Raw genomic sequence first — 17,806 nt, 5'->3', positions numbered from 1 at the left:
GGCATCCACTGAGCTGGAATTTAGAAGCAGTCAGGGCATGTTTTCTAAACCCACAGCAAGGAAAGAGAAGGGGATGTAGGACCAGATAACCTCCCACAGGGAACATCCAGGTAACATCATGGGCAACAACACTTAGATAAACCATCCTACGACTTCTTCCCCATTGAACGATCCATCAGCAGGCCTCCAGCAACCTGACGGGTCCAGTGCCTTGATGGCTCTCCTGACTCGCAGGCCATATTCCCGTGTCCATGACGTGCGCTCCAGAAATCTGCTTCACGCTGTGTTTATGCAACCATGACTGCTTTACGCAGCCCTCCATGAGGAGAGAGAGGTTCTCATTACAAATATTTACAGCGCAGCAGAAGGCATCTGCCTAGCACGGCACATTTCTGTTGACAGTGCCACCGGCTTGGCCAAAACTGAACAAGCTCACCCATTAACAAGGGAGAAGCTGGACCAGGTGGGAAGAGATGGGGGCTGCAGGATGCTGAGGCCACGTTTTCAGGGCTAGAGCTGCCCCAAAAAGGGACTTGGGTGATTAAAAGGGTTTTGTGGGACGCTTGCTGGTAGAAGGGGGCTGTTTCTCCTCAACAGGAGCAGGGAACTGCCCAGCCGCACCAGCCTCAGGTCCACCACCATTTCCACGACCTACCAGGGGTAAAGAGCAATGGACTGGGGCTCGCTGGCCCCATACACACCCTGGTGCCCTTCAAAGGTTGGGGATTAATTTAAGCTCTGAATCACGAGGTTTAATTCCCCTTCCCAAGTTGTTGTTGTCATAGCTGACGGTAATGCTTGATAATTATGTGTTGAGTCGTTTTCCCAAACTGCTAAAATTAAATTACCTGGCTGACAATGGACAGTGAATTCATTACGGACAACGAGTTCTGTAATAAAACGCAGTTTAAGTTAAGATGATGATAATAATCTTTTTATAGGATCTGCCTTCCCTCTTGTTCATGTCACAGAGGCACGCTGGGGGTTAGGAAGAATGGCAGTTCTTGCTCAGCTTTGTCTAGCGTACTCCTCCTTTGATACATATCTGTGAAATTACCTCTTACTCAGCTTTATCACAGTTCCATTCACTTTCATCTCTCTTCAAAGGAGATTCCTCCGTGCTTTTGATTATCCCAGTCATACTTTCTTATTTCCCTCCAACGCTGAAGCAAGCAGATGACCAGCACATGACTCCCAACTCACTACACTCCGACCGTCCTTCAGCCTCCTAAGAGCTCGTTTTTCTTTTAAATGCCACAAGTCCTCACTGAGGAGGGGCTAGGATGACTCCGCACCAAGTTATTTAGTACTCTGGAGGGGCTACTTCCAAACTGAAGGAATTCCAGCTATGTTCTGGCAGAAGACAAGCCTGGGACACTCACCCCGCAGCCATCCGGCAGCAGATCTGCCTTGCTCATCTCTGTTCCTCCATGGCCTTTCTGTATCCCCCAGCAGTCTCCTCTGCTGCTAGCATAGCCCAAACACTGTTCTTTGTCAAGCGTGTCCGTGCTGTTTTCATCTCGCTCCAGCTCACTGCCAGCCGCAGGGCTCCCAGCTCTCACACGCATTTTAACAATAGCTGGAAACTGAGGCCCTGCCTGCAATCATCTATTCATAGCAGAGTCCGTTCTCCTCCCTGTTAGACCACGTTTCTCCCGGAAAAAGAACCGAACCTTTTCAGATCCCTCCCTGACATTGGCAAACAGCCTCCTCATGCCCCGTGAGCAGCCAGTAAGCACCAGCCCAGCTCGGAAACCTCCAAGGGCAGCCAGGCTCTGCCTGTCAGAACAAATTGGGGTACAGTTACAGCAGCACATGGCTACCTCCTGGTGGATCTACATGTCCTTCAAAGCCAGGTTAAAACGAGACAGAGGTCTTTACCCAAGCATGAACCAAAGGAGCAGGAAAAACAGAGGCGCCAGTTGGAATAGCTGCTTTGCAGGACTAATTTTAGTGGCCTGTATTTACTGCTCTTCCACAGTAGATGGGCGAAGGAGAAGGGTGTTTAGTTTTGCAAACCCCAAGCCAAACACAGCCTCTGATTCGAGTCCAGCCCAAAGCCTCCTGAACGCTTTCAGACCCTCTTTCACCTAAGGGTCTGAAAGCGTTGGACAGGGATGCCTGGTTAATAGCTCCACCACCTTATGTACGTTGGATGAGATACAAGCCACTCGCCACATCAGAGAGCTTGTGACCGGAGGGCGCCGCATTACTTACGCCCTATAATCCTCTTCCCGTAGCGATCCTCCCCCGCCACGTTGAGTGCAGTGTTTTCTTACTTAGTCAAGTTTAGACTTCATCCCTTTCACACAGTTTTCATCCCTACGTTATTATTTGCAATAGAAATCAAGTTTTAAGAGAGGGGGTAGAGTTTCCCTATTATTTCTTGCTCTCTTAGTGCGAACTATTGCTGCACAGACGGGCTCAGACGAGAACCACTCCGCTCCAGCTGCTTCCAAGCCAGCCTGGAGAACAAAACCAGAAAGCAGATCCTAGTCCCAGACTGGAACCCACTGCAAGCCAAGCAGGAACAGTCTCCAGTTTCAGATTCTGATCTCAATTAAAAATAACTAAATATGGGACTGAGACGGGCAAACCCAGCCTCACAGCATCCCCACCCCACCGATGAGGAACTCACAGCACAGCTAAGGTGACTTCTGTGCTGCTCGGAGCTGGGTGACACCTCCGTGGCCAGACCCTCGGGGTCACAGCACAGTCCCCAGACCTGGTCACTGAACCACAGGTGACGTGATGTCTGCACCAGGAGCTTACAAGTCAAAACAGAGACTAACCAGCAGCACGCAGTGCAACCTGATAGCCCGTCCACTGGCTCTGTCATTTCAAATTCACCCATTATTCAGTCTCGATCTTGCACAACACAGCCCCTGAAATCAAAGCCCAGATGCAACCAGGCAGGAGCTGGGCCAGCTCTGGGCAGTGACGGGTGACGAGGTGAGGCTGGTGGCACACCGGCCCCCTCCTGCTTTGCTTCCCTCAGCCCAGGAGGATTTGCATGGTCCTTTTGTGGCTGCGGTGTTGTGCGCCTGGCTTTGGGTGACACCGTCAGCCCTGGAGCTACTGTATCCTCCTGCCCTGCAACCAGAGACACTCAAACCAGCTCACAAAACACCCTGAGCCCCATTGTCCTTGCAGCTCAGGTACTTATACTCTTTACAAAGGTTTTCTCCAAACTGTATCTTAACCTCTTCACTCCTGCCACCAAAACAGAAGAGCCTGGAGGGTGTCGATGCCACAAAAATCCATTTTAGGAACAAACACCTCTTAAGATTGCCCAGCTACAGATTTAAAAACCCCGTTTCTCAGATCCTGTCACTACAGCAGCCCTGGCATCTCCTGCTCAGGTGAGCAGAAATTTCTGTCCTCCCAAAACCAAAGTGCTGTCCCACCATCCCTTCTCCCTCACGGGCACCTGTGGGGTGAGGAGAAGCAGAGCCAGGTTGGGTGCTGGGCACTCAGACACCTCCCTGTGCTTGTCCCGAGAGCCCTTCTCCATCCCTCTCCTTCCTCGTTGCTGGAGGGGGTGAATACAACTGGAAGTCAGACAGGCACCTCAGCAACAGCTGCCAGCCTTTAAGGAGCAGAGCTTTAAGGAGCAGAGGGGCGCTCTGCCAGCTTGCCACCCTGCACCTACCCATAAAACATTACCTTTCAGGGGAGTTCCCACAGGAGGCAAGGCAGCAGCTTCGCTCACCCACACCAGTGCTGTAGATCAAGCCTGGCTTTGAAGACCTTTCCTCCTCCTTTTGCTCCTGTCCCACCTTTCCTCTTCCCTTCACTCCTGTCCCCACCAGATCACACCACCTGGCTAGCTCCACCTGCTGAAAACCACCTGGTATCAGATTAAAAATCCTTTTTTTTTTTTTCCCCCGTCTGCAGACTGTCAGCATTCACCATGGCCTAGCAGCATCAGGAGCATTGATAAACCTCGCTGCCCCCTCAGCTGCTGCACCTTGCTCGGGGTTGGTGCTGCTGCAATGCCCCCAGGGCTAGTTTTTTGTTCTGCTTGTACAACGCGCTGAGGCTGCTCTCCGACCGCAATATAGGCTCAGGCAAAAGGACTTTCAGGTTGGGCATCCAGATGGGAAATCCTTTCCTTTTGTAGGGAAGAACCTCCCAGCTATGCTCTCTAGAGACAGCATCCAGAAGAAAAAAGCAAACCCTACAAGTACATCAGAACTTCACAGGGGTTCAGACAAAGGAATTATTTCACATGGGCAGAGGTTTTTGGACATGTGCATGAGGTTTCCCCTTCACCCACATCCCAAACTCCTCCGTACCTTTCCTTGTCCGACCAACCACCCCCAGCAGTGCACACTGACATGAGGAACTCTGATTTTGTGTCCCAGACAGGGATTTTTAAACCTGCTCAAGGCAAATCACAGCTCAAGCTCTTGAGCAAAGATATCAAAGAGAGAGCAGAGCTGCTAATCCCTTCGCTATAAGCTTTCCAGCTATAAACGGTCCCATTAAGAAGAACTTCCATTGTCTGCAAACCTCAATTTCCCTACCTACGAGGGGAGGATGACAGTCTCTTGACTCCCGGGGTGTTGCCAGGATTAGACAGTGTTTGCTCATCGTTAATGTAGGTTTTGGTGCCTGGTGTTATTTCTATAACCATCACGTTATAGAAAGGCCAACGAACGCATTCCAGTGAGTCAGAGCCTTCCCGCAGCGTTAGTGCCGTCCTCAGAGCTTAGCCAGGCTCTGTATTTGGATAAAGCCCACCGCAATCCCCTCCTTCAGAGGTCCCAAAGTACGTCAGAGCGACAGCCTTTTCCTGTCGCTGCCTCGTCTCTGTGTTCAGGATGAGGAACACTTGGAAGATGATGCTGAAACTGAAGAAGGGAAAGAAAACAAACCCAAACCACACATACAGGAAAAAAAAAAAGTAAAAATAAATCAAAGTCTCCTCAGAAAAATTCTGAGCATTAGAGAGTGTCTAGCTAGGGTCAGACGGCAGGGAGAGGAGCATGTGGAAAGAGATGTGCTTAGGTAGAGATTAAAATGAATGCTGGGAAAAGAGAATTTCCATTTCTTCTCTTCCAGTGAGAACCTGTTGCCAGCCCAGCACCTCGTGTAAACCAGCGGTCACGTTACCAAACCTCTTTCATGGAGGAAAATATAGAGAACCTTGGAAATATAGAGAATATACACATCTTCCAACAAAAACACAGACTTTTTCTGGAAAAGCATTGCTTCCTCGACCCTACAATTCTTATCTGGAAACCTCTTGCACTCCAAGGACACCAGGCAGGGCTGCAACCCCGATCCCTATCACCCTGAACCATGGCTGAAGACGTTTTTTCCTGGCTCCCCAGGTACTGATACTGCTAACCAGCCGTATCCCAAACTCCCTCGGCTCTCCGCCACAGGGCTGCAAGCTCACAGTCAGCCCCGGGAGCGCTGCCTTTAAACCAACAACGCACAAATCAAACCGTGGGCGGGTGACAGAAAATTTCAACATACGGAAAGCAGAGAAAGGGCAGGCAAAGCTCTCTCCTGGGACTTTCTTCTCCTCATCCTTGGCCTTCAGCACTCCACCTCTGCATCCCTTGTCTCTCCCTTTACAACACACCCTGCCCACCACCTCCCCTATCCCACCCGTGCCTACCCGCTGCAAACACCCCACGTCCTCCAGCCCACCCCCTGCTCCCCAAATCCTCACTTTCCCCCATTTTGTAATTCCCCATGTCTTTACCTCTCCCACACCCTCGCCTCCCCCCCCTCCCACTCCCACCACCCACCATCACCACAGGTCACGGACACCCCAAACCGCCCATTACACACCAAAAGCGTTTGGAAAATTCTTCTCAGCCACAAATTTCCAGTTCCCTCAGCCTGGGGCGGCTGATTCACGATGACTGGCTGCTGGCTGACCGCCCCAGCCCCACGCCGATGGGGGCTGGTGTCAGCACAGGACAGGAGGGCAGTTTTGGTTTTGGGGGGCACAGGAGGGTGCTGAGCCGGCCAGAGCAAGGTGCTCATCAGCGCAGCACAACTGGCAACAAGACGGCACGCCGCGTGTGCGGGGTCTGTGCTCCACTTGGAGCTTCCAGACAGCTGTTCGAGGAAATTGCCATCAGTGTCAGCCTCAGCACCGCTATTAGACATCTCATCCATGTCCGGGCCCAGCTTGAACCCATTTAAGTTGTAAGGGATAATGAGATAACAGCATGACATGTTGCAGCTGAAGGTTATTTAAACACCCATCTGGTACCTGTTAGGCAGCATACATCCTATTGTTGTATAGGAAATATATGCCACCTCCCTCCCATATGGAAAGGAGAAGATCTATAGATGTGTCCCATGCTACCCCTTCTTTGTACATGAATGAGATAATTCTCCTTCTCTGTGTTGTTTCTAGCGTGTCACTTTGCATTTTTTAACCGAGTTTGGGAGATGTGGTCCCCTGCAGGTTGGTGGAACCTCGCGGAAGGCCAGAAGACCAAAGTGAAGAATTTACTACGGACGTTGTCCCCCTCACACAGTCAGTCAGAAGAGCCTCAATTCCAGATATATTTGAGAAGAAAATATAGATTATCAACCGTGAAGCCTACACACAATTTCTAAGACACAACTTGCTGCTGTGCTTTATCCCAGAAAGGTTCAGGGCTGACCACCCACCTCACCATTCTCAGGACCACACCATTCCTAGAGAGGAAGGGGAAAACATCTGCTGAGCTCTGCGAGGTGAGCAGTGCAACCTGCCTGCACCTTTAACTCGGATGTGCAGCCAAAAGAATCTGCAGATCGCAGCTCTGCCGCCCCGTTTCTTTATTCAAACTCTCCGTAGAACTTGGGCCGTTCTCGGTCCCCTCTGAGATTGCCTGTGAGGCTCTTGTCCTCGGGGAGCCCGAGCAGCCGTGAGCACTGTCCTGTCTGACATCCCAAGAAATAACATTTCATAACACAACCTCTGTTTTTAAGGCGATGTTTTTGAAAACCTCCTTTCCTGTTTTTCTCGGGAATGACGTTCAGTTTCTGCAGTCGTCCTAGCCCCATAAATTCTGGCCCAAACCCTTTGTCTGACACCCCATCTAGCGTTCAGCCCAGCCAAATGCAGAGGACCGGTGCATCGAGGGACCAGCGCTGTCTGGAAAATTCCCAGTATTTTTTCAGCTGTGTCAAGCCACTTCTGTAAAAATATCCTTTGAACTGACCTCGGGAGAGTCCAGGCAAGAAGGAAACCTGCACGACGCCTCCAGTGCTGATCCCTTCCTCGAGGCAGGCTCCGGCGGAGCTGAAGGAGAGGCGGCAGCCTGACAGCCCAGCGAGCCCAGCTCCGCGTGCCTCAGCTCCTGGGCAGCCCAGGGCATGGGGCTTTGGGGACACCCCCCGTCGGGGAGCCACCTGGGCAAGGTGCCTTGGAATAAGGAGCCAAGAGCAGGAGCTGTGCCCGGCTCGAGGGCAGCGGACAGAGAGGACCCGAAATGCGCAACGCCGTGGCTTTCCCCATAAGCTGCACAGGGCAAACCTCGTTTGAAGAGACATCAAGTGTTAAACGTGTGCACTGACTACTAAATAATGCTGTTCGGTGTTTTTCCAGCGAGGCTTTTAAAAATAAAACGGGGATTACTTACATGTGCTTTTCACGTTTTATCATTTTAAAAAATGTTTACTGAGAAAATGAGAAACGTTTCGCTGTCTGCCCCTCCCCTTTGCAAGTACGCCGTTTTGGCAGGGCAGGGATCACGAAGCTGTCAGGACAAAATACCTGCTCTGAGAACCTGCTTTCAAAAAGCGGCTTTCTCATGTGTCCAGTCCTCTGAGCTGCACAGAAAGAACCCTCCGGGCTGTGCGCAGCCCCCGGCGCTGAGCCCAGAACAAGCACCGCTACGTTCCTGTAATCACCGGATCAATTAGCACTTCACTTCAGATGCCTGAGGTCCCAGTCCTGCTCTCCTCAGGGCTGGGGTTGTTCTGATCAAATTCTCACTCTCCTCACGCGATACCGCCCGTTCCTGGGCGATACCCTGCTCAGGCACTTTCACTTCTCACCACACAGAGCGGTAACTTTGCCCTTGACATGAAATCATCAACACATCCAGCTTCAGGGAAATTCGGCTCCCATTTGCTGCAGCAGCCTGAAGCACCGCGCTGCAGGGAGCTGTTCTGCAGTTTCTGTTTCGCTTTCCTTCCCTCCTGAGCCAGGCTGGCTTCCAGTTTCCACCATGAAGCTTCTGAGCGTTGGTGTAGTCTTTGTTCTCGTGCCCGCCTTGTTGCCAGCCTTGGACCCGCTCAGCGCTTCGCTCTTCATGGGGGGTGCCGCCATCACCTGGCAGCTCTTCTCCTCTCACTCCTGGCTCAAGTGCCGTCTCCTGGAGTGCTGCAATGCGAAGGACACACTGAACTTCTCAGGTAAGGCAGTGGCAAGGGCATCGGGAGCCAGCTGCCAGTGGGGCCTGCTGACGGTCCCAGGGGGGCGAGGGCTTCCCTCGTAACGCCAGCATCCCCGGGGTGGGCGTGGAAAGATGAGAGTCAAAGCCCACAGCAGCTCCAGAAGGCAAAAGCTTCTCATTTAGCTTATCCCGCATGAGGGCACGTTCCCTGCTTGCCATACAATTACTGGAGCCTTTTCCTTGCTCGTGTCTTGGTTTTCATTGGCAGAAGCAGGCAAAATTCTGTAGGTAAATTTAAGGCTAACAGCTAACGACCCCACATCGTGAGATGGACACCCTGGTGGTATCCCAGACCCCAGGCAGCAGTGGCCTATAATCGATGTCAAATGAGCAGCGATCAGTGGTAGCTCTAAGAGTCAGAACATTGCTGTTTCATTTCCCCAAGCCAAGCAGGCTGGAAGTCTCCTGAGAAAGGGGAAGACGGGCAGCTGGCTCACCCTGCCTGCGGGGAACTAGTGCAGAGTCTGAAAAAAGCTTACACAGCTTTTCAACCATAAATTCCAGATCCTGCCACCTGGAAATCCCCAACCCCTTTGTCATAGGACTACAAATATTGTTTAATTTCAGGGCTGGGACACAGATTTGAAGGAAATTCTCAAGCACTTGAGACCTGTGTGCCTCCAGGTACTTCAATGCATCTCTTCATACCAGCCATGGATTTGGCTGGTTACAAACAGGCTGGTTTTTAACACTTTAGCCACTGAAAAAAAACAGTCGTGGTTCTTTTTTAAGAGGACATGATACAGCAACAGAAGGACTTATTTCTATAAACATGAGGTACGTTAGATGCCACAAAAACAGTTAAGGAGAATTTAGCGCATGTAGAGAACAAGTCCCTCAAGTAAATTAGAACCCATCCCAGGGCTTCACAGGAGGCAGTAGCTACCATGTTGTTGGGATGCCTGCCCATCTCATCATGGGCTGAGGGCAGGGAATAATTGTTCTTTCTGATGGTCATTCAGCTAGAGCCACAAAAAGGGAAGAATAAATGATATTTTCTGTCTCCCCTCTCATTCTTCCAGTTGTGAAAACAGATTTGGAGCGAAAAGTCTTTGGCCAGCATCTTGCTGTTCAATTAATTCTGATTGCTCTGAGCACAAATATTCACTCCAAACGGCCCAAGAAACCCCTGGTGATGTCCTTCCACGGCTGGACTGGAACAGGCAAAACGTTTGTCAGTAGTATCATCGCAGAGAACCTCTATCAGCCTAGTACATCAAGAAGGAGGTTTGTGCACCACTTTGACACGGCACTGCATTTCTCACACGCCTCACATGTCCATCTGTACAAGGTACTTCCAGCTGCACCTCATTTTCTCTAATTTGTCTGCAACTGTGAGTGCAAGCCCCAGATAACATTGCCTCTTCTCACAGGAACAGCTGCAGGATTGGATTCGGGGCAATGTCAGTGCCTGTCCAAGGTCCCTTTTTATCTTCTCTGAAATGGATCAGATGCCACATGGCCTGATAGACTCGATTACGCCTTTCCTTGGCTACCATGAAGAGATGGATGGAGTTTATTATGGCAAGGCAATCTTCATCTTCTTGAAGTAAGGAAAGCTAAAAAAGAGAATTACAGTCCCAAAGAATCAGCAGGGACAAAGGGAGTAACAGTTAGTAATAGGTTTGTGCCTGACTGCAACTTAAACCACTGCCAAGATCTGAGCAATAAAGATGGCAAAGATGCAGCTCTAATGAGCTCACAAATGTCTTTCCTAACAGCAATGCAGGTGGAGATAAGATAACAGAGATTGCTCTTGATTACTGGAGAAGTCTGAAGGGAAGAGAAGACATCCCTGTGAAGGAGCTCCAGCATCTGCTATCTAAGGAAATTTTCAGCAACACAAACAGTGAGTACCTCTGGGCCCCAGTTCCAGGACTGCTGACGTTCAGTGTCTTCTGCAGACTGGTCTGGGAAGCGTGCAGCAACGCGCTGGCCTCTGCAGCACTCAGATGGGAAAGCTCCCCATTCTCTCTTCTAGGTGGTTTCTTTCAAAGTCAACTGATCCAGAAGAACCTGATTGACTATTTCATCCCTTTCCTTCCTCTTGAATATGAACACGTGAAACAGTGTGTCCGGGAGGAGCTGCGTGCACAAGGGCATCCTGAGGATGAGGACCTCATCACAGAGATTGCCTTGGCAATGACCGACTACCCCAGTGAAGAAAGACTCTACTCCAGCAAAGGCTGCAAGACTGTCGCCTCCAGAGTGACTCTGAGCACCTAGACATTACGAGGCCAAACACCTTATGTTCCTACTGCAAGACCAAAGCAGATGAAAGAACCAGTAACTCCCTTCCCCATCAAGCTACACGTTCTTCCTTGACGGGATTTGGGCTTTTCCATAGCAGAGGGACCTTCAGAAGAGCCCTTAAATAAATACAAAGGGCAATGCAACAATCGTAGCACAGAGTAAGCGGAAGAGGGACATGCATGGAGGATGAGGCTTGCTCTCCTTGCCACACAATCACTCCCAAATGTAAGTATTTTAAAGAGGACAATCTCCCACTTTTGTGGCAGGACTGTTTGCACCCAGCATTGCCCTAATTAATAAAATCTATTCATAAATAACCATCATGTGGAGTAGTATCAGCCTGCTTTATACAGCCTGTCACCCACCTTCTTCACAGAAATCACGCAGGAGATCAGCACCACAGCTCCTGCTTTACAGACGTGGAAACCAAAGCACAAAGGAGGAGACCGAGTGGTCCAAACCCAGGCGGCCTGGCCAGAGGCAGCGGTCCCAGTTCAGCAGCCCACCCGCATGGCACCACCGCCTCATGCTGATGTGGCCATCCCGCCCTGCCAAGCTGTCTGCTTGGGGATCACAGTGCACCGGTGCCAGATAAGGGCATGGAGAAACCCTTTGTGTCTCCACACCATTTCCCTTGGTCTCTAGGCACCGGTGCTGGCTCACCAGGTGTCTGTCTGTGGGAGCCGCCTGCTGCCACGCACACAGAGGGGGCTGGAAGCATGCTGGGGGAGTGGTTCGGCAGGCCGCCATCACTGCCTGCTGCCACGTCCCTGTGCCTGAGGCTGCCATGCCGTTCCCTTGGGCTGTGGTGAGGGAGGAGAGAGAGGAGGCTGGGGGCTGGGGCACTGTTGTGTTAAAGTAATTGGGAGTGATGCCCAATTAGCTGTTATGAGTTTGTCTCCACTCCACTCCGAGCTCCGCAGTGCTCCTCTTACAGTCAGCACACCGAGCTCCCCCGGCGTGGCCAACATCTAAGGTCGGGGGCCTAGGGAACTTGCATGGGGTGCAGCCACACTGCGCCCTGGAAGCTTCTTCAAGGAGAAGGCTGGATGTGGTGCTTAGGACAGGGTGTAGCGGTGACATCGGTGGTAGGGGGATGGTTGGACCCGATGATCTCGGAGGGCTTTTCCAACCCTGATGTCCCTGTGAACGTGGGTTTCATTCCCAGCGCCACTCAGGCACAGCGTGGGGCCGTGCCCCCACAGCCCACCCCGCTGGGCCCCAGGGGGGAGCTGAGGCACCGAGGCCTGGTCCCAGCTCACCCCATGACGTCACCAGATCCTAATGCCGTCACTCCGACCCGTGACGTCACCCCCAGCGTTACGTCACGACCCACCCGAATCACCAAAAGGGCACTCCCCCCCTTCTCTCCCCCCCCCCCCCAGTGCCCTTAACAAAGATGGCGGCAGCGGCTACAGGCGGAGCCGGCCTGGCCTCGTCCTCCCGCCCGCTGTCGGCGGGACGGAAGCGGGGCCGCGGAGCCGCCATGCCGGGGGCGGCGGGGCTGCTGCTGCCGCTGCTGCTGCTGCTGCCGGGGCTGGCGGCGCTGGAGCCGCTCAGCGTGGGGCTGGCCATCGGCGTCGCCTCGGCGCTCACCGGGTACCTGTCCCACCCCAGCTTCTACTGCAGCTACGTGGAGTGCTGCCCCAGCGCCGGGCATCGCCTCAACGCCACCGGTACCGGGCGGACGGGGTGGCGGGGGTGGGGGGACCGAGGGGGGGGGCAGCGGGGAGCCCCGGGCACCCCCTGCCCCACAGCCGGGCTCTGAGGGCGGCTCTCCCCGCAGCGCTGCGGGAGCAGCTGGACGGGCGGCTGTTCGGGCAGCACCTGGCCAAGGAGGTGGTGCTGCGGGCCGTGACGGGCTTCAGCCACAACCCCAGCCCCAAGAAGCCGCTGACGCTGTCGCTGCACGGTTGGGCCGGCACCGGGAAGAATTTCCTCAGCCAGCTCCTGGCGCAGCACGTCCACCCCGCCGGGCTGCGCAGCAAGTTCGTGCACCTCTTCCTGGCCACCCTGCACTTCCCGCACCCGCAGCAGCTGCAGCTCTACCGGGTGAGCGCATCCCGCACGGGCACGAAATGTTGGGAGAGCGGCTGACAGCCGCCCCAGAGCAGCGAGGGACAGCCCGCCCGCCGGTGCTACCCGCTGCTGGCTTTTTGGGAGAGGAGCCCACCGTTAAAAGCCCTCCCGTTAACTGGAGCCCTTCACCACCGCGGCCCCACGGTGCTGTGCTTTGTGGCTGCGGCTGGAGCAGCGCTGGGCACAGCCCGGTGGCGCTCAGCGGCGCCTGTGCAGCCTCGAGGCTTGTTTGCTTCTCTCCTCTTCCATAGTGGGCTGGGAGGGGGATGCAGGTGGGAGAGCTGGCCTGGAGTCACCAAGGGGTGTTCTGCACCACGTTGCGCCGTGCAGAGCACTAAAAACCACATCACTGGGCCATGAGGAAGTGTAACTTGGGTGAGAGCTTTCAGGTGACTTCACTCCTTGAAACAAGAGACCTCGCAGCTTCACGTTTCAGTGTTTGAAGGTGCCCCAAGCTGATGTGCTGGTAGGTGTGGTTTCTGTATGAAAGAGGAAACGCTGTTAAATCAAACAGAAAACACTTTCGTTTCTCCAAACTTCCCATCCTAGCCTGACTGTAGTGTCATATCCATACGCTAAGCAGGAAGAAAAAGAAAGTCTCTGATTTGTGAGCAGGAAAAGAATTCACAATTAAATTCAGTGTCACATTAAAGGGTTCAATCGCAAACATGTTTGTGGTCCTCTCTAGGGTTAAGGATACAACCAGTGAGCGCAGGATTTGGGCGGTTGGAAGGGTGCCTTTGGGAGTCTGTGACGCGCAACCACCCTGCGGTACGCCTTCTGCAGCCCTGGCTTTTCAGTGTTTCTCACCTTCTTGTTCCAGGAGCAATTGCAGAGCTGGATTCGGGGCAATGTTAGTGCCTGTCCTCACTCTGTCTTCATTTTTGATGAGATGGACAAGATGCACCAGGGCCTTATCGATGCCATCAAACCGTTCTTAGACTATTACGAGCAGGTTGATGGGGTGTCGTACAGGAAAGCCATCTTCATCTTCCTCAGGTCGGTAACACTTTTTTCAGTTGTTGGAGATATCCAGATAAATCCGTATTTACGATGCTAACGATGTTCCCATGAGACCTTGCTCAGGTACAGCGGAATAGTTGCCCCAGGGTGAAGAACATCCCTCGAAGACAGAAGGGAGCACCCTGGGCTCGTGAGTGCAGGGCCCGTGGCTGTGGTGGAGCAGGTCTGACGGCGCAGCAGGTCACTGCAGTGTGCTGAGCTCAGGAGACTGGCCCAGGGCACAGTTAAGCTGAGAGCTCAGATTTTGGGACAGTTCTGTGGGGTGGGTGCACCGTGTACTGGGTCTGGCTGGGATGGAGTTAACATCCTCCGTTGCAGCCTGTTTGGTGCTGTTTTGCATTTGTGGCTAAAGCAGTGCTGATAACACCCCGGTGTTTGGCTGTTGCTGAAGTGTTTGCACAGCTTCAAGGATTTCCCCCCCACACGCACACAGAGAGCAGGCTGGGGGTGGGCAAGACATTGGGAGGGGACACAATCAGGAGAGCTGACCTGAACCAGGTAGTGCCATGCTCAGCAAGAAAAATTGGGGTAGAGAAGGCAGTGTGAGGTGTCAGCCTCCAGAAGCACGGTTGTTGAGAGACTGGCTGGGCATTGATCTGTCTGGGAGGATGGTGAGTGATTTCCTTAGCCGTGTGCTTTTTAAAAATTATTATTTTGTCCTTTCTCTTTCCCTTATCTATTAAACTGTCTTTGTTTTGACCACCAAGTCTTCTCACTTCTGTTTTTCCTGTTTTTTCCTCCCATCATGCTGGGGGCAGTGGGGGGAAGTGAAAGTGGCTGTGTGGGTGCTTGGCTGCTGGCTGGGGTCAACCTGCCCCACACTGATGGCAGTTGATAAGAAGTGGAGATTTTCCCATACATTTTGGCTTACAGGTTTCTGTTTTGGTTACTTGTTTGACTTCAAGACTAGCGATTCATGTAACCAGCTAAAAAGGAATTCTGGCCTAATTGTGTCTCAGCTCACTGCTGTAAACTTTTTTTTTTATGAACAGCAATGCTGGTGGTGACTTAATTAATAAAGCAGCACTTGACTTCTGGACAAGTGGGAAGCGCAGGGAAGAGATACAGCTGAAAGACCTGGAGCCTGTGCTATCTGTAGGAGTCTTCAATAACAAGAACAGTAAGTCACTTTCCCCAGAAAATGGGAAATGGCCTTACTTCATAAGACAGGGTTATTTCTGCAATCTGTTCCTCACCTGCCTTGACCCTGCCCTGCTTCCTGTGACACCCCCACACACCTTCCTGTGGTGTCCCCGCTCCCTGCCCTTTTGTCCCTTCACTCCAATGTCATCCCGCCACAGGAAAGCTCTCAGCACAGAAGGTGCTACGTGGGGACACCGAAGAGTAGCAGCGACAATGCAAGGTGCAGTCCCTCTGAGCCATCCAGCTAACCAGCACACATTGCCTCCCTGGGCAGCAGTCGAGATAAACTGCTTTGTGAATTCAGCCTGGTCTGCAGCTCCTGCCCTACGCAGGCCCAAGCTTAGAGAAAGTCCTTCCTTGGTAGCTATTTTCTTTTCCTTCCCCCCTTCTCCTGCAGGTGGACTGTGGCACAGCAGCCTCATCGACAGGAACCTCATCGACTACTTTGTTCCCTTTCTGCCCCTGGAGCACAAGCACGTGAAGATGTGTGTCCGAGCTGAAATGAAAGCCCGGGGCCATGCTGTCGATGAGAAGGTTGTGGAGGCAGTGGCTGATGAAATGACGTACTTCCCAAAAGAAGCGAAAATCTACTCTGACAAGGGCTGCAAGACTGTACAGGCCAAGCTGGATATTCATGAAGACATTGCAGTGAAATACACGAAAGCCAAGGATTGATTACCCTTCACCTCTCCAAAGCACTGCCAGAGCTTTTGGAAACTTGTCTATTTGCACTTTTTTTTTTTTTTTTTTTTTTACTATTGCAGGGAGTATGGTGAAAATCCCGGAGAGAGCAGTGTGGCCTTTTAAACTTTTTTTTTTAAACATAAAATCCCACTGTTCATCTCTAAACTGCCTGATATCCAAATATTGCCCCCTTTTTTAACCTATAGAAAACTTCTGAGCATGGCACACACAGTGCTGGATATAGCCTCTCCTGATTTATTAATTGCTGGGATTGTTAAATCCCTGATTTGCCTTTCCACAAAACAATTCAAAACTGAGGAACTCTTGCAGACAATTATACTCCCTTCCATGTACACAGAAGCTCTAGTTCATGGGCTAGCCAAGTTAGAGGAGTTTATGGTGTGATCCTGCCTGTGATAGCGTCTGCAAGGGTACACACCTCAACATGTCACAGTAAGAAAGCGCAGTGTTGGGAGGCTCCCTGTCCTTCACAGCAGTCTGATGCTGTTGTGGCTTCTACTGATGAGATCCAGCTATTTAGGAACAGAACAGCAGGATTACAGTTTCTGTCTGTTACATCCTAGCACATCTCCTGCTATGGTAATACAAAAAGTCACGATGAGCTCAGAAGATCCGGTACTAAATGGGGGAGAAAGGGAATGAATGTAATCACTTGCCACTCCACTTCTTTGGGGAAAAAGAAATGGTGATATTTTCTCTTTTAATACTTTTCTGAGGGGACTGAGTGAACTTACATGGTAACTCCAGGGCGTCTGTCTTAGCAGAGGGGTCTGATTTGCAACCTACTAGGCTGGTATCCTCTTCTTAAGCGGAAAACTCTCAAGGATTTGACTGCTGCAGCTTGTCAGGTTACTCTGGGCGTGTGTTCCAGGGCCTGAAGTCCTCAAGATCTTCATCAGTCCCCCGAGCTGCACCCAAGAGCCTTGGAGTGGGTAATCCTCCTCTCACGCTGCTTGGAAGACACTTCCATGGCTGAAGTTATTTTTAATAGTGTATTTTTATACTGAAGTGTAAGCAACAAAAATGCAATGCTAGAGAACCAGAGACGGGAGTATGGGGAAGGAGATCAGCCTCCGATAACCCCATACCTATCTAGTGAAGTATGTTTTATAGTAGCTTTTAATACTAAGCGGTGTCTGTGTGGAAGGGCGAGTGACAGTTTAGGAGGCTGGGAAAGATTGATTTAACCTTCATGTGTGTGGTAAGGCTGGGGTTTAGACATTGTTACAGCTTCAATTCTTTCATCATCTATCCATCCCTCGTGCAGGGCAGAAGTACCTATCACCTGTCTGAGTGCAGTGTTTTTAAACTGTTTTAAGGGAGCGGGCTCTTTGAACTGCAGCTTCTAATCCCTCACCCGTACTTAAGCTTACAAATGTGATGCAAAACTTGTAGGCAAATTAACATACTAATGTTGAGATGTTACAACAGAGAACTTAGTGTTTATGTAAAGCTCTAAATTAAAAGTGTCAATTGCCTTTTACAGCTCCACGTGGAGTTTGTCAAACGTTGGCAAACTCTTTGACACTGATGCAATCTCCAGAGCCCACTGCTAGCTAGCCGTTAACCTTGGGACATTGGACTGTTGCTTTTCCTAAGGAGCGTTTTGCCTCTTAACTGACTTATTCATAGGTGTAAATGTCACCAGTTTCAGTTACTCCGAGTGCCAACTATTTGTACAGTTTCAAAACACTAAGTAATACTACTGTACTGCCGTTGGAATAAATCTTAAGTCACTTTGTCTCGTGCCTTAATTATTTCCAGCCACAGAAAAGGACTGTTTTATGGCAGCTTTCCATTAAGCCTCCTTTAGTCCTGCAGGATTCACAAGGATCAAATCCAGGAGCGGGGTCAGGCACACAAACAATTCTTTCACCCAGACGCGGGCGATGCTCCGAGCCAGGTCTGGTGGTTTATAGAGGGGAGACTTGACAGGGAGCCAGTCTCCACCCTTTGACCATCACTTCCACCTCCTCTGGAGGAACCTTCTTCCATCCACCCTAAGCCACCTCAGGCTCGGATGTAATGAAATACTTGCCACCACTGTCTGTCAAATGCTTGTGTTGATGCTGCAATAGCACACGAAGCAGAACTAAGAGCAGATCTCAGGCTGGAAGAGCCACAGTACTGCTTGTTGAACAGTTTCCTCTGATGAGAAGGCGCCAGTCAGCACTAGAAGTTTA

At 51.5% G+C, this 17,806-nt stretch overlaps 3 protein-coding genes across 3 annotated transcripts in view; 2 read left to right on the top strand and 1 right to left on the bottom strand.

The window, feature by feature from the left end:
- Positions 1-17,806, bottom strand: part of PTGES (prostaglandin E synthase) — a 37,136-nt gene that overhangs the window by 13,172 nt on the left and 6,158 nt on the right.
- On the top strand, positions 7,875-10,994 carry LOC106047301 (torsin-1A-like). Its single transcript, XM_013198710.3, has 5 exons — positions 7,875-8,379; positions 9,443-9,711; positions 9,794-9,969; positions 10,142-10,269; positions 10,402-10,994. The coding sequence occupies exons 1-5, from the start codon at positions 8,193-8,195 to the stop codon at positions 10,644-10,646; spliced, it is 1,005 nt and encodes a 334-aa protein (XP_013054164.2). The 5' UTR covers positions 7,875-8,192; the 3' UTR covers positions 10,647-10,994.
- On the top strand, positions 12,090-17,364 carry LOC106047260 (torsin-1B). Its single transcript, XM_048054981.2, has 5 exons — positions 12,090-12,349; positions 12,460-12,725; positions 13,576-13,751; positions 14,768-14,895; positions 15,316-17,364. The coding sequence occupies exons 1-5, from the start codon at positions 12,160-12,162 to the stop codon at positions 15,591-15,593; spliced, it is 1,038 nt and encodes a 345-aa protein (XP_047910938.2). The 5' UTR covers positions 12,090-12,159; the 3' UTR covers positions 15,594-17,364.

This window comes from Anser cygnoides, chromosome 20 (assembly GCF_040182565.1).
Source record: "Anser cygnoides isolate HZ-2024a breed goose chromosome 20, Taihu_goose_T2T_genome, whole genome shotgun sequence".
Lineage (NCBI taxonomy): Eukaryota > Metazoa > Chordata > Aves > Anseriformes > Anatidae > Anser > Anser cygnoides.
This window is presented reverse-complemented; position numbering and strand designations above follow the sequence as displayed.